The sequence below is a fragment of the Myotis yumanensis genome, unplaced genomic scaffold (genome assembly GCF_028538775.1).
Source record: "Myotis yumanensis isolate MYYU_CA2020_CCGP unplaced genomic scaffold, mMyoYum1.0.hap1 SCAF_13, whole genome shotgun sequence".
Taxonomy (NCBI): Eukaryota; Metazoa; Chordata; class Mammalia; order Chiroptera; family Vespertilionidae; genus Myotis; species Myotis yumanensis.
Window position 1 is genome coordinate 60,792,290 of NW_027223764.1, and position 12,952 is coordinate 60,805,241.

Sequence of the window (12,952 nt, forward strand, 5' to 3'; positions counted from 1 at the left end):
TATGCTGTGATTTTAAAACAGCTATCTTGAATCCATAAGCCTATAGGGTCCAAAACTGAATTACCAGCAAAACTCTAGCACCAACACATTACAAATGAATACACCTTTAGGGTGTAGGTTTCAAGATGTGTCTTAAACTTTCCAAAATTTATCCAGTACCAAAAGCAAACACAATGGTGTGCATGTATAAACAAAATGTTAAAGTGATATGTAATTGGTTTATACATCCTATGAAACATTTTATCCTGGGTACTTGGTAAGTTAATATTGAGAGCAGCTTACTGATCCTAGCAAAGAAAGATAGAACTCATAGCTTCCCACGGAAGGCAGGGTCTCCTTTGTCCACCATAGAGCTTTCATATAGACCTTTTTAATCTACGAATCACTGGCCAGAACCCTGCTTACAGACTACTTACCGCCTCCCACTACCACAAAATCTTTACTTAAAAGAAGAACCATGGTCACAAGAGGGCAAGTGAAAAAGAGTGAGGCTCTGACCACAATCAGTCCAGACCATAAGAGGACGAGGGGCACAAAGCCCACGTCTTGCCTGCTACGTGGCGGACTGGGCCTTTTCTCGTGTGCGAGCAGTGGTCACAGGGTGAGAGCCTCTGTGGGCCTCTGAGATGGGAAAGCAAATGCTCATGTTCATCTGAGACAAATAAACTTCACTGCTATGTGCTTTGACCAGGATATAAATGGAAGAGCCCAAACGAGTAGAAGCTTCCACATTTTAATATTTTAAGATTTGCAAGCTTTTAATGGAACCTCCACCATGGCAGCAAACTGCATGTAAAGCTATTACAGATTTTTTTTAAAAAGACAAATTGGCAGATGATGACTATGTACTTAGTGTATCTTTGGTTTAGGAAGACGAGAATACCGATTATGCGACAAACCATCCCCAGAATTCAAATTGCTATTTGGGTTCTGCATGATCTCTTTTCTCTTTGTTAATGGCCTTGGGATGCTTGTCTTGGCCTGGAAGTTTTGAGGCTCTGGTCGGGGGTTGATTATTTGTTTTTGTTTGAAAGAGCCAGAAGGAGGGCGGAGCTTAGATGCTCGTGGATTTAGATTATTTGCAAGATTTGTTTGACTAGATGTTAGCTGAATTTTTGCTGAATTACATGGTGCCATTACTGGTGAGTTCTTACAGGTGGGAGTCCTACTTGGAGATGATTCAGACACTGAAGGAGGTACCGAAGAACTCAAGATGGATGGCTTCAAAAGCTGCAAGGATTTGGGCTGAGACGTGTCGTCCTCTGGTAAAGACTGGTTTCTTCCAACTCTCTTAGCCTGGTCTCCTGAACTCGACTGGGTAAGTGTTTGAGAAGAAGTGGGTACCACCTGCATGTCATTCATTGGATTACTTGCCAAATGATAAGGCTCTGGAGCATCCATGGTCATGTCCCAGCCTGCTGCCGAAGGCGCACTCTTAGCCACCTCCTCAGTGAGCTGCGGGCTTGAGGAGAAAGGCTGGCCTTCCAGGCTACCGCTGCCTTCTTGCTGCGAGTCATGTGCAAAGCTGTCATCCCGGCATGCGGCCCCTGGACGGGCGCCCTGGCCTGCGAGCTCACTGTGGTCCTCGCTATGCTGCCATTTTGTTAGTTTTCCCTGGGCGTGGTCTGTGGGTTTGGCAAGGCTGCTGGAAGGCTGTAGTACTTGAGGCTATTAAAATTAAAAACAACATTAGCAACAACTCATTTTAGAAATGCCTCCTAGAATTAACATAAGTGCCAATTCGGCTGTGTTGGTACTTACTACGTTTTAATATAAGTAGTATGTGAGATTCTTTTAAATTAAAAAATAAATTGCAACATTCAACTAAATTCATGAGACACACTAACGAATGATAATGCAAACAAAAATGATACAGGCAGTAAACACTAAACAAGATTCAAAATCAAACAGGAGGAAAGAAAAATCTTAAAAGTACTGATTTATTGTTGAAAAAAGATTCCTGCCTCAATTGATTCATTACATATTTACAACTTTATATATAAGAGTTTGACAGAGGACTTGCATGGCACTTTGTTTTACTCTCCATAAAGCATCCAGATAGTAACTGAGTGAAGGCGTAGGGTCAGCCACCGGGGATTAGGTGATGGCGGGTTACCAGGGGCCAGGAACAAGCTCGCTGCCTCAGGGTGGGTAGAGGCCGTGATGGCAAAGGGCTGACTTGCTATTTAAAAATAATAAAATCAAGACAATGACTATTCAAAATTAATCTATATGAATATATTATATTAAACTCTCTTACTTGAGAATGTTTAAAATAAATAAGCTATCTCAGTTTTTACTTTCAGTGAAATATCCTAGACTTTAAAGTCAGTGGGCATTTTCACAATCAATCACCATAGAGATGAATAAACTGTTCTTCAAGAATGAAGGTTCTAAAAAAAAGAAGAATGAAGGTACTAAAATCACCATGTAACTAATTCAAAAGACTCCTTGGGGTTTCCTTGAGAAAATGACCATGCCAATGTGGTCATAGACTCTAGAAAAATGAGTACAAGTGGAGAGCAGGACCATGTCAGGCAAACGAAAATATACCAAAGAGGAAAAAAGCAACTGAATGACTTTGTCTTCCTTCCCCTTTCACCCTAAAAACTATAGTTTCAAGTTAAACATCTTAAAGCAACTAAGACCTTTGAAAATATCAGTAACAATTTAAAAAATGATGCCTTCATCATAATATGTCTACTGCCAGTAAGAAAAAAAGATAGTAAATATGTGCTAAAAGCATAAAAAGGTATGATTTTTCTAATTAAGGTGAAGTAGTACATTAAGAAAATCAACTCTCCAGAAAAGGGGCAGTGTGAACTGTAGATAGATTATCCATTTGCACTGTTCTGAGTACTTGTGGTATTCAACTGACTAGTACTTATCAGAGAACTAAATGGAAATACAGCAGCGAGAACGATGTCTACTTATATTAAATGCAATGAAGCTCCACATCAAATATGAAAGAACTTGAAAAATAGTTTTTTAAAAATAAAATTTTAAGTCTTTTAACTGAGAGGAGTTAAAATTGAGCAATTACATTTAAAAAGTCTAAACTATCACTTGGTTACATTAAATAAATCAGTGGTTTCTGAATAATGAATAATGTAGATTTTCTGGTTTACTAAGAGTGGTAGGATATAATTTCCCTATCCTAAAATAAATGTATTGCTTTATTGTTTAATTGAAAACTAGTTTGGAAAATAATTCTACTCTTGTAAAGAAAAACATTTCTTACATTTTTGCTAGTTGCCAGATAGGGGAGAGAGGGTGCTGGGGGATGAGAGAAAAAGGCGAAGGGATTAAGAACTACAAATTTGTAGCTATATGACAGTTATCTAATCTAATAAGGAGGGAATATGCTAATTGACCCTCACTCTGTCACAAAGATGGTGGCTCCCACAGCCAATAAGGAGGGACTATGCTAATTGACTACCACACCCTCAAAGATGGCGGTGCCCACAGCCAATAAGGAGGGAATATGCTAATTGACTGCCACGCCCTCAAAGATGGCGGCGCCCAGTCCCCTCAGCCCCCTAGCTGCCCAGGGCTGCCCGGGGCGCAGGTAACCAGGGTCGCCCGAGGCTCAGGTAACCAGGGCCGGCCGAGGCTTGCACTGCCGGCAGTGGCAGCAGCAGAGGTGTCGCCTTCCCCTGATCGCCGGGTTGCCTCCAGCCCCTGAGGGCTCCCAGACTGTGAGAGGGGGCAGGCCAGGCTGAGGGACCCCCCTCCAGTGCATGAGTTTTCATGCACTGGGCCTCTAGTGAGGATCTAAAGTGCAGCATAGGGAATACAGTCAATAATATTTTAGTAACTGTGTATGGTGTCAGATGGGTACTAGATTGATCAGGGTGATCACTCTGTAAGTTATATAAATGTCTAACCATTGAGTTGTGCACCTGAAACTAACATAATACTGTATGTCAATGGTAATTAAAAAAAAAAATTTAATTAAAAAAGTCTCTAGAACAAGATCAAGGTGTGACTATAGCAAGGACCGAGGAAACGACCTGCGCCTGATGTGTGGGAGGTTGTGGAGAGCTGGTTCCCACCCAGGACTGGGCTGCTGAACATGCTGCCCCTTAGCATCCAGCAAGCAAAGGAGAGATGTGTCCTGATAGATTGCTGCTTGCAGTACCACCTCCCCAAATTCTAAACCCTCAAATCTATCAATATAAAGGCAAAATGTTAACAATTCACCTTGCCCACTCTCACTACTGTTTCTATGCTCTCAGACAACTTTAGAATAAATTTAAATATAAAAAGAAATATCCATATTTTCATGAATAATAAGACCAACAGGCAGACACAGCTGATTCTCACATCCAGTCGGCCTGGAGGTCAAATCCCTCTAGTATTAACTACAACAATCAAGGCTTAACTGCAACAAGACTGCACACAAAGACCACTAGGGGATGCACCAAGAAAGCATAAAAAATGCGGAGACAAAGAAACAGGACAAAACTATCAAGGGAGGATATTGAGTTCAAAACCACACTTTTAAGGTCTCTCAAGAACTGTCTAAAAGCCACCGATAAACTTATTGAGATCTACAAGAAATCTAATGAGACCCTCGATGCTGTGATAAAGAACCAACTAGAAATTAAGCATACACAGACTGAAATAAAGAATATTATACAGATTCCCAACAGCAGACCAGAGGAGCACAAGAATCAAGTCAAAGATTTGAAATGCAAAGAAGCAAAAATCACCCAACCGGAAAAGCAAAATGAAAAAAGAACCCAAAAATACGAAGATAGTGTAAGGAGCCTCTGGGACAGCTTCAAACGTACCAACATCAGAATTATAGGGGTACCAGAAGATGAGAGAGAGCAAGATATTGAAAACCTATTTGAAGAAATAATGATAGAAAACTTCCCCCACCTGGTGAAAGAAATAGACTTACAGGTCCAGGAAGCGCATAGAACCCCAAACAAAAGGAATCCAAAGAGGACCACACCAAGACACATCATAATTAAAATGCCAAGAGCAAAAGACAAAGAGAGAATCTTAAAAGCAGCAAGAGAAAGAAACTCAGTTACCTATAAGGGAGTACCCATACGACTGTCAGCTGATTTCTCAACAGAAACTTTGCAGGCCAGAAGGGAGTGGCAAGAAATATTCAAAGTGATGAATGCCAAGAACCTACAACCAAGATTACTTTATCCAGCAAAGCTATCATTCAGAATTGAAGGTCAGATAAAGAGCTTCACAGATAAGGAAAAGCTAAAGGAGTTCATCACCACCAAACCAGTATTATATGAAATGCTGAAAGGTATCCTTTAAGAAGAGGAAGAAGAAGAAAAAGGTAAAGATACAAATTATGAACAACAAATATGCATCTATCAACAAATGAATCTAAGAATCAAGTGAATAAATAATCTGATGTACAGAATGAACTGGTGATTATAATAGAATCAGGGACATAGAAAGGGAATGGACTGACTATTCTTGGGGGGGAAGGGGTGTTGGAGATGCGGGAAGAGACTGGACAAAAATCGTGCACCTATGGATGAGGACAGTGGGTGGGGAGTGAGGGCGGAGGGTAGGGTGGGTGCTGGAAGGAGGGGAGTTATGGGGGGGGGCGGGGGAGAGGAACAAATGTAATAATCTGAACAATAAAGATTTAATTAAAAAAAAAAAAGTCAAAGAACTATACACTTGCCCTAACCAGTTTGGCTCGGTGGGTAGAGCGTCGGCCTGCGGACTGGGGGGTCCCGGGTTCGATTCCGGCCAGGGGCATGTGCCTTGGTTGCGGGCACATCCCAGTGGGAGGTGTGTAGGAGGCAGCTGATTGATGTTCCTCTCTCATTGATGTTTCTGGCTCTCTGTCCCTCTTCCTTCTTCTCAGTGAAAAATCAATAAAATATATTTTAAAAAAAAAACTATACACTTATAATGTGTAAATTATATCTCAATAAATCTATTTCTTAAATAATAAAAAAAAGACCAACAGGAAGGAATATTAAAGACCATTCATCCATTTTTTAAATGTCAATGATGTGTCATGCACTGTTCGGTGTAGGAAAAGATGATGGAGCTGAGCACAGTGCTATTCCTGTGGTGGAGAGGCCTCAGGAGGGAGATGGCTAAACAAATGATGAGACCATGTCTCCAGCACAACACGGGACAAAAACAAAACACATGCCTGAGGAGAGAGGTCACAGAGGGCATCCAAGAATCGCAAACATCTGAGTGTTAAGATGAGTAGGAGTTTGCCAAGTAGACACAGAGGGAAGAGGGCCCAGTGTGTGGAGGAACAGGTAGGGCACAGAGGAAAACGAAGAACACGGGGTGTTCTAGTAACTTCAAACCATCAGACTGAATTTGGAGAGCACCGTCTGGTGAAAAGTGTAGGCGAGGGTCAGCTCATAAAGGAACTCAGGTCAGGCTAAGCGGGTCTGACCTGTGCAGCAGGTGATGAGAGATGATGAACTGTGAGCAGCAGAATCATTAAGATCCGATGTGCATTTTACAATGTCACTGGTGGAATCCATGAGGAATGTAGGGGAGGGGATGAGACTGTAAGCAGCGCAGCCAGGTAGGCAGCAAGGTTGTTGCCAGCAGCCGGGGTGAATGGTAAGGGTCTAACATTAGGACAGTGACAGAAACACTGGAAAGGATTGGAAGAGATTTTGAAGGTGGGACAGGTAAGAGGCTGCTCAGGAGGAATTTAAACTGAGTCGCAGATTTCTGGCTTTGGAGATGCAAGACGAGTGCTGCTGCCCTGCACAAGAACAAAAGCCTTAGGGGGAAGCTGCCCACCATTTCAGCCTCAGCCCACAGGATTCCAGGCCAAAATAACCCCACTACAGGGGGCCATCAGGAAACGCCCAGAGTCACAAACAAGTAGAACCTCATTACTCGGTCCTTGGTGACTGAAGCTTTAAAATGTGGACCCACCCTAGACTTACAGAGCCAAGTGCTTCTAACTGGACCCAGTAACGTTCAGTCTTACTTTACTTAAACATGCACTTCAGCACACTATTCTGAGAATTTTTAGAAGCAATGCTTACAAGTGTCAAGGTCAAGAGTGCTAGCAACAAGCACTACTGGGTAATTAATTGTGCAAGGGATTGCTAGGCATCTTCAGTGACCATCTTTAAATGTTTATTTTGGTATGTTTACAAAGATAACTAGAGACTAGGAGCTTCCGGCTTTATTCATTTTTTGTTGTTGTAGTTAGTATCCCTAGTATTTGGCACATAATCCTATATAGTAAAACCCTAATATGCAAATCGACCGAAGGGTGGAACGACTGGTCGCTATGATGCGCACTGACCACCAGGTGGTGGTGGCAGCATTAAGGACCCCTCGGGGGATCTCCAACTGCCGGCTTAGGCCCGCTGTGGACATCCCGCGAGAGGTCCCGAACTGTGAGAGGGCGCAGGCCGGGCTGAGGGATCCCCCCGCTCCCAGTGCATGAATGTCGTTCACTGGGCCTCTAGTAGGAAATATATACTGTATACAGCAGTGGGCAAAAGTACATTCACAGTTGTGAGTACATGAAATGCAGAGTTAATAATCATAACCTGCATGCCTTTTTGTCTATAAAACTGTAAACCTACTTTTGCCCACCCCAGTGTGTGTGTGTGTGTGTGTGTGTGTGTATATATATATATATATATATATATATATATAGATGTATGCACATATATATTTTCTAGAAAAATTAATAAATTATTAGTGAGTGTTATATACAAGAATTACTTCTTTGCTGAAACCGGTTTGGCTCAGTGGATGGAGCATCGGCCTGCGGACTGAGGGGTCCCAGGTTCGATTCTGGTCAGGGGCATGTGCCTGGGTTGCGGGCACATCCCCAGTAGGAGATGTGCGGGAGGCAGCTGATCGATGTTTCTCTCTCATCGATGTTTCTAGCTCTCTATTTCTCTCCCTTCCTCTCTGTAAAAAATCAATAAAATGTATTTTTAAAAAAAGAATTACTTCTTTGATAATAAATTATCAAAATGATACTTCCCTATTAGGTCAATGATGCAGCACTAATAATCAAATAAAAACAAGCTTAAAAAAAAACAACACTGATAAAAAAAATAATTATAAAAACATTTACCTTAAGTAAGTTTAGGATTAGCTTAGTGGTTCATGATTAGAAGGACAGCAGTAAAGATTATCTTTGAACTTGAACACAGCACTTCTCATAATGGCCCACCAGCCAAGCCACAAGTATGTTTTACTTGGAGACTACATATTTGTGGATAAAATGAGTTGTGAAAATTGTCTTAACAAGCATTCAGCTATTTCTATTTCTAATAATTAAATACATTTCATAATATTCATGTAAAATACTTATCATAAGACCTCCTAGCACATCAAATATGCTCAATAAATGTCATTTACGATTTAGGTGTGAAAATGATGAATTTAAGCCATGATCTTTTTGTAATTGGGTCTTGAAAAAAAAAGGCAAGTTCTATAGCAGTATAGTAATAAATTAGTTGCTACTGAGTAAGAGGTTTCAATAATGCCAGTCACGCCTAAATGTTTTAAGTCCACAGCAGTTATATGTTATACGACATGGAGTCAAGGCTCCTCTCTGGAGATGCACCAGAGTTAGGACATGCAAGACACTTTCCCATTTAGAAAAAGTCTACATATGGCTAAGAGCCAGCACAACACACAGTGAATCACTGAGTTAGCTCTTACAGTCAGATGGATCTGGGTTTGAATCCTGAGTCTATCACTTACTATGTGTGAGATGCTGAGTGAATTATCTTACTCCTCTGAGATGGAATTTCATGATTTATAAAATTAGGATGATAACAATATCTACACCACATCAAGTAATTGTAAGCAGTAATGGTGACATTCACAAACACCTGAGGAATAATATGCTGTGGGCTGAGAACAGGGCTTCCTTCTTTCCGAGGGTAGACAGCCAGACTCTCATTTTTTATCTGGTCTCTCATTATCACAAGACCTATGTCAGTGGTTCTCAACCTTCCTAATGCCACGACCCTTTAATACAGTTCCTCATGTTGTGGTGACCCCCAACCATAAAATTATTTTCATTGCTACTTCATAACTGTAATTTTGCTGCTGTTATGAATCGTAATGTAAATATCTGATATGCAGGATGTACTGTCATTGTTACAAATTGAACATAATTAAAGCATAGTGATTAATCACAAAACAATATGTAATTATATATGTGTTTTCCAATGGTCTTAGGCGACCCCTGTGAAAGGGTCGTTCGACCCCCAAAAGGGTCGTGACCCACAGGTTGAGAACCGCTGCCCTAGGTGAAAGGTCATGTTTTCTTTTGGTAAATAAGTAAACTGAAGTTAAATAAACTTAAGTAACATGTCCAAATTCACACACTTTATCAAATGGCAAAACCAGTAATTTGTACCACAGAGAATTTAAAATGCAGTGCTAAAACTTTATTATTTGTGCTATTTGGGTAATTCCAAAGAGTTCACAGACTTTTAGAATATGCAACATAGCCAGATGATTATTTAAAAAACTCAGTGGGCATATTCAATACCAACATTCAGGTGTTGAATAATGCCCTATTTCTCTCTTAGCTGATCTATACTACACAGGATAATTCTCAAACTCAAGCCACACTGCGGAGCAGTATTTCTGGGGAAAAGTGGTTTCAAGTGACCCACTTGAAAAAATACACTGAATACAAGGAAAGGTAAATTAGCACTCATCACTAAGAAGAGCTTCACCTTCACCGTTTCATACTAGTCCAAGATTTTTAGCATTACCATAAGAAACAATACTCATAATAGTTTCCATAAACATTCTAAAGTCACCAATAATAATAAAATGGCAGTTAGACACATCAAGTCCCGATAAGAGTAAAAAGATGTCTAAGTCTGCAAGGCAGAAAGCAGGAAATGTTCTCAAGTGTCATAATGTTACTGCATAACAGAAAACAGGAATTGCTTAACATTATTTTCTTGGTACATACACATTTATTATTAATATTAAATACATTTTAAAGGTTTAAAGAAAGATGGCAATGGTGCCATCTGTAACATGCCTATAATTTCATGCAGGCTCTGACATGCATCATGCAAACTGGGGGGAAAACAAAAACACAAGAATGACAATGAGGACAGTGGTAGGAGAATCTGAAATTGTACTGTACCACGCTTTGTCAGAGAAGTAATGGACTAACTTCTCAACTCCTTGCCAAAGGCGTAATGGGAGAGCAGAGACAAGAAAGAGACAGGACAATGGTGTCAGAGAGCACATACACCCCGAGGAACTGCCAGGGCTGGGTAGCAGCCAACAGTACCTGCTCTGTCTTTGTTTTTTTCTAGGCATCCTTAACATGTTGGTATGAAATGAAAACATTTTAATAGATTTATACTTTCTTGCTCAAGTGTTATATTTTCTTGCAAGTTAACACAAATAAATATTCATATCCACAGAACAGTGTCTATAAAAGTTCTCATACTTAAAAGGAATCACTTGGAGAATTTTTCCAAATAAAATATTCAAAAGAATTCTGACACAATTTAATATTCATACTTCAAAGATCTAAAAAGGTTTAGCTACATGTAATCCCTTACAAAGAAAATAGAAATTATTTTTAATAATTTCTGTCTTCCACATTATAAACTGAACACAACTCATTATTTGTTGGTTTACTTTTATGACTGCTGCTACATTAGACTGAGAAAAGCATAATCTGACCTTCGTGTATGTCTTAAATATAATGTCCTAAACGGTAAGTGAGGCGCCACACATCACTGCAGAGATGGAGACACGACCGTGTCCCTGGTCTAACTATAGTCCCACCTTGTTTACAGGTTCAGGTATCTGTGGTCTCAGGTACCTGTGATCAGCCATGGTCTGAAAACATTAAATGGAAAATTCCAGGAATAAACAATTCATACGTTTTTAGCTGCGTGCTGTTCCGAGTGGTCTGATGAAATCTCACTCCGGAGACCCACGGGATGTAAACCACCCTATGTCCACACACATCGACGCTGTGTGTGCCACCTGCCAGAGTAACTGAGGAGCCCTGCTGTTTCAGACCCATGTGCACAGCCCCACAGAGCTCATGCTCCAGTCACCCTCAATTTACTTAATAATACCCCAAAGCACAAGGTAGTGATGCTGGCAATTCGAATATGCCAAAGAGAACCATAGAGTGCATCCTCTTTAAGTTGAAAAGGTGTGTGTGTATAGGAAGGAAAATAGTGTATACATAAGGGTTTGGCACTATCTACGGTTTCCGGCATCCACTGGAGGTTTCTAAATGTATCCCCTGAAGATGAGGGAGACCACTGCAGAGTGAATGAATTCCACTCTAGAATCCACACAACCCACTCACAGCCTCCAGGCTTCTTGGAAACCAGGAATGCTCTTGTTTCCTTATAGCTCAGAATGGTGCCTCGCCTATCAGAGAGCTTAGAAGAGATACCTGATTTATAAACATATATTATAAACAAACAAATTCTAAAATAAATTCATTGGCTCTTCCAAGTTGATCAGTTAACTGCTTCAGTGTACAGATGATATGTAGAACTGTGCACCTGAAACTGTATAATTTTGTTAACCAGCATTATCCCAATAAATTCAATAAAAAGTTAAAAATTAAAAAAAAATCCCCCCCCCCCAAAAAAAAATTATCAGTGAATAATAGTGACTTAAGTAAGCATTTACTACACAGGCACAATCAGTATAAGATGCTTAATTTTCATATCTCTGAGACACAGGACCATCCGTATCTAGTTTTGGAATGCAAAGTAGTTCAGAAAACAAAACTAAGTAACTTCAAAATAGCACAATTCCCTGGTCTGACCAATATGCACGGTCCATCTATCCAGAGCAGGATACGCAGGCACTAGCACAGCACACACAGCGAGCGTCCCACGGTCTGCAGAGCAGCTGTTACAAGGCGTGCACAGAGAACGGCAGCCGCTGTGTTTCTAATAATTGCAAGGTGTCGAGACGGAAACGAACTCATGCCTAAGCTTAGAGGACAGCCTCCTGGAACATGAATTTTATGCACATTTCTAGTCAATTAACCAATACTAAACAGCACTTGAATTAGCTGCAAAAATGAACAAAGAACGATATTCTACAGTAACTGCACTTCAAAGAAGTAGCTTACTGTAAAATGCAATTGTTCCGGTTTTACTGAGTTACCCTAGATTCCATTTCACTGGAAAATATTTTATTTTTATGAAAAGTCACTCCTAAAGCTAACTTCTCACTAAAGCATGAAAACTGATGCACTTCTCATATGTGAAGTTAGTCACGTGGTGAAGCCACTCTGAGCCATGTTAACGCCCACCTTAAACAACACATCAGTGTCTTTAATGAACGTCCTCTAGAAACCTACTGAAGTACAGAGATGCTGACACTGATTTATATGCAAGAATGGCCTGCATTGCACAGTATCTCTATTAATAGGGAAAAATGGAGACAATACCAATGCTCAACAACAGGAAACTATTAAATAAATTAGAGTATATCCACATGATAATATAATGTCATGAAGCCATTAAAATGTTTTCAAGAAATATTAACTATGTAAGAAATGTTCACATAATGACACTATGTGAGAAAAAAAACAAAACAAAAATTGAGAAGAAAGTATGAGTGTAGATGTCCTAAGAGAAAGTACTACTTGGAGAATATTTAATCTGAATGGCAACTTTATGCACAATGTGCTGAGTGTTGAATGCACAGTTCCATTCAGGGAATACACACTGGGCTGTAATAAAGTGTTGCTTTTCAAAAAGGGAGTGAGCCCTGCCTGAAGGTTATAAGGGAAGGAGGAGGATATTAGATAATATAATCACCATTGTTCATGGTGTTCTGGTGACTACAGTTAGTTATTATTATAATATAAATTTAGAAATCAGGCAGCATTACAAAAATCTGCTGGGCTATTAAGACATAAACATGATGTATGTGATTTTTGGCGTTTCAAAACATTTTTTTTCTTCCCATGTCAGTT

The 12,952-nt window shown here is 40.1% G+C and overlaps 1 protein-coding gene across 1 annotated transcript in view; it reads right to left on the reverse strand.

Moving 5' to 3' along the window:
* Positions 1–1,507: 1,507 nt before the first annotated feature.
* Positions 1,508–12,952, reverse strand: part of CCSER2 (coiled-coil serine rich protein 2) — a gene marked incomplete at its 5' end in the record, with an annotated part of 46,825 nt that continues 35,380 nt past the window's right edge. Inside the window, one exon of the mRNA XM_070431952.1 lies at positions 1,508–1,668. Coding sequence (XP_070288053.1) covers positions 1,589–1,668 — 80 coding nt within the window. The remainder of the gene's footprint in view (positions 1,669–12,952) is intronic.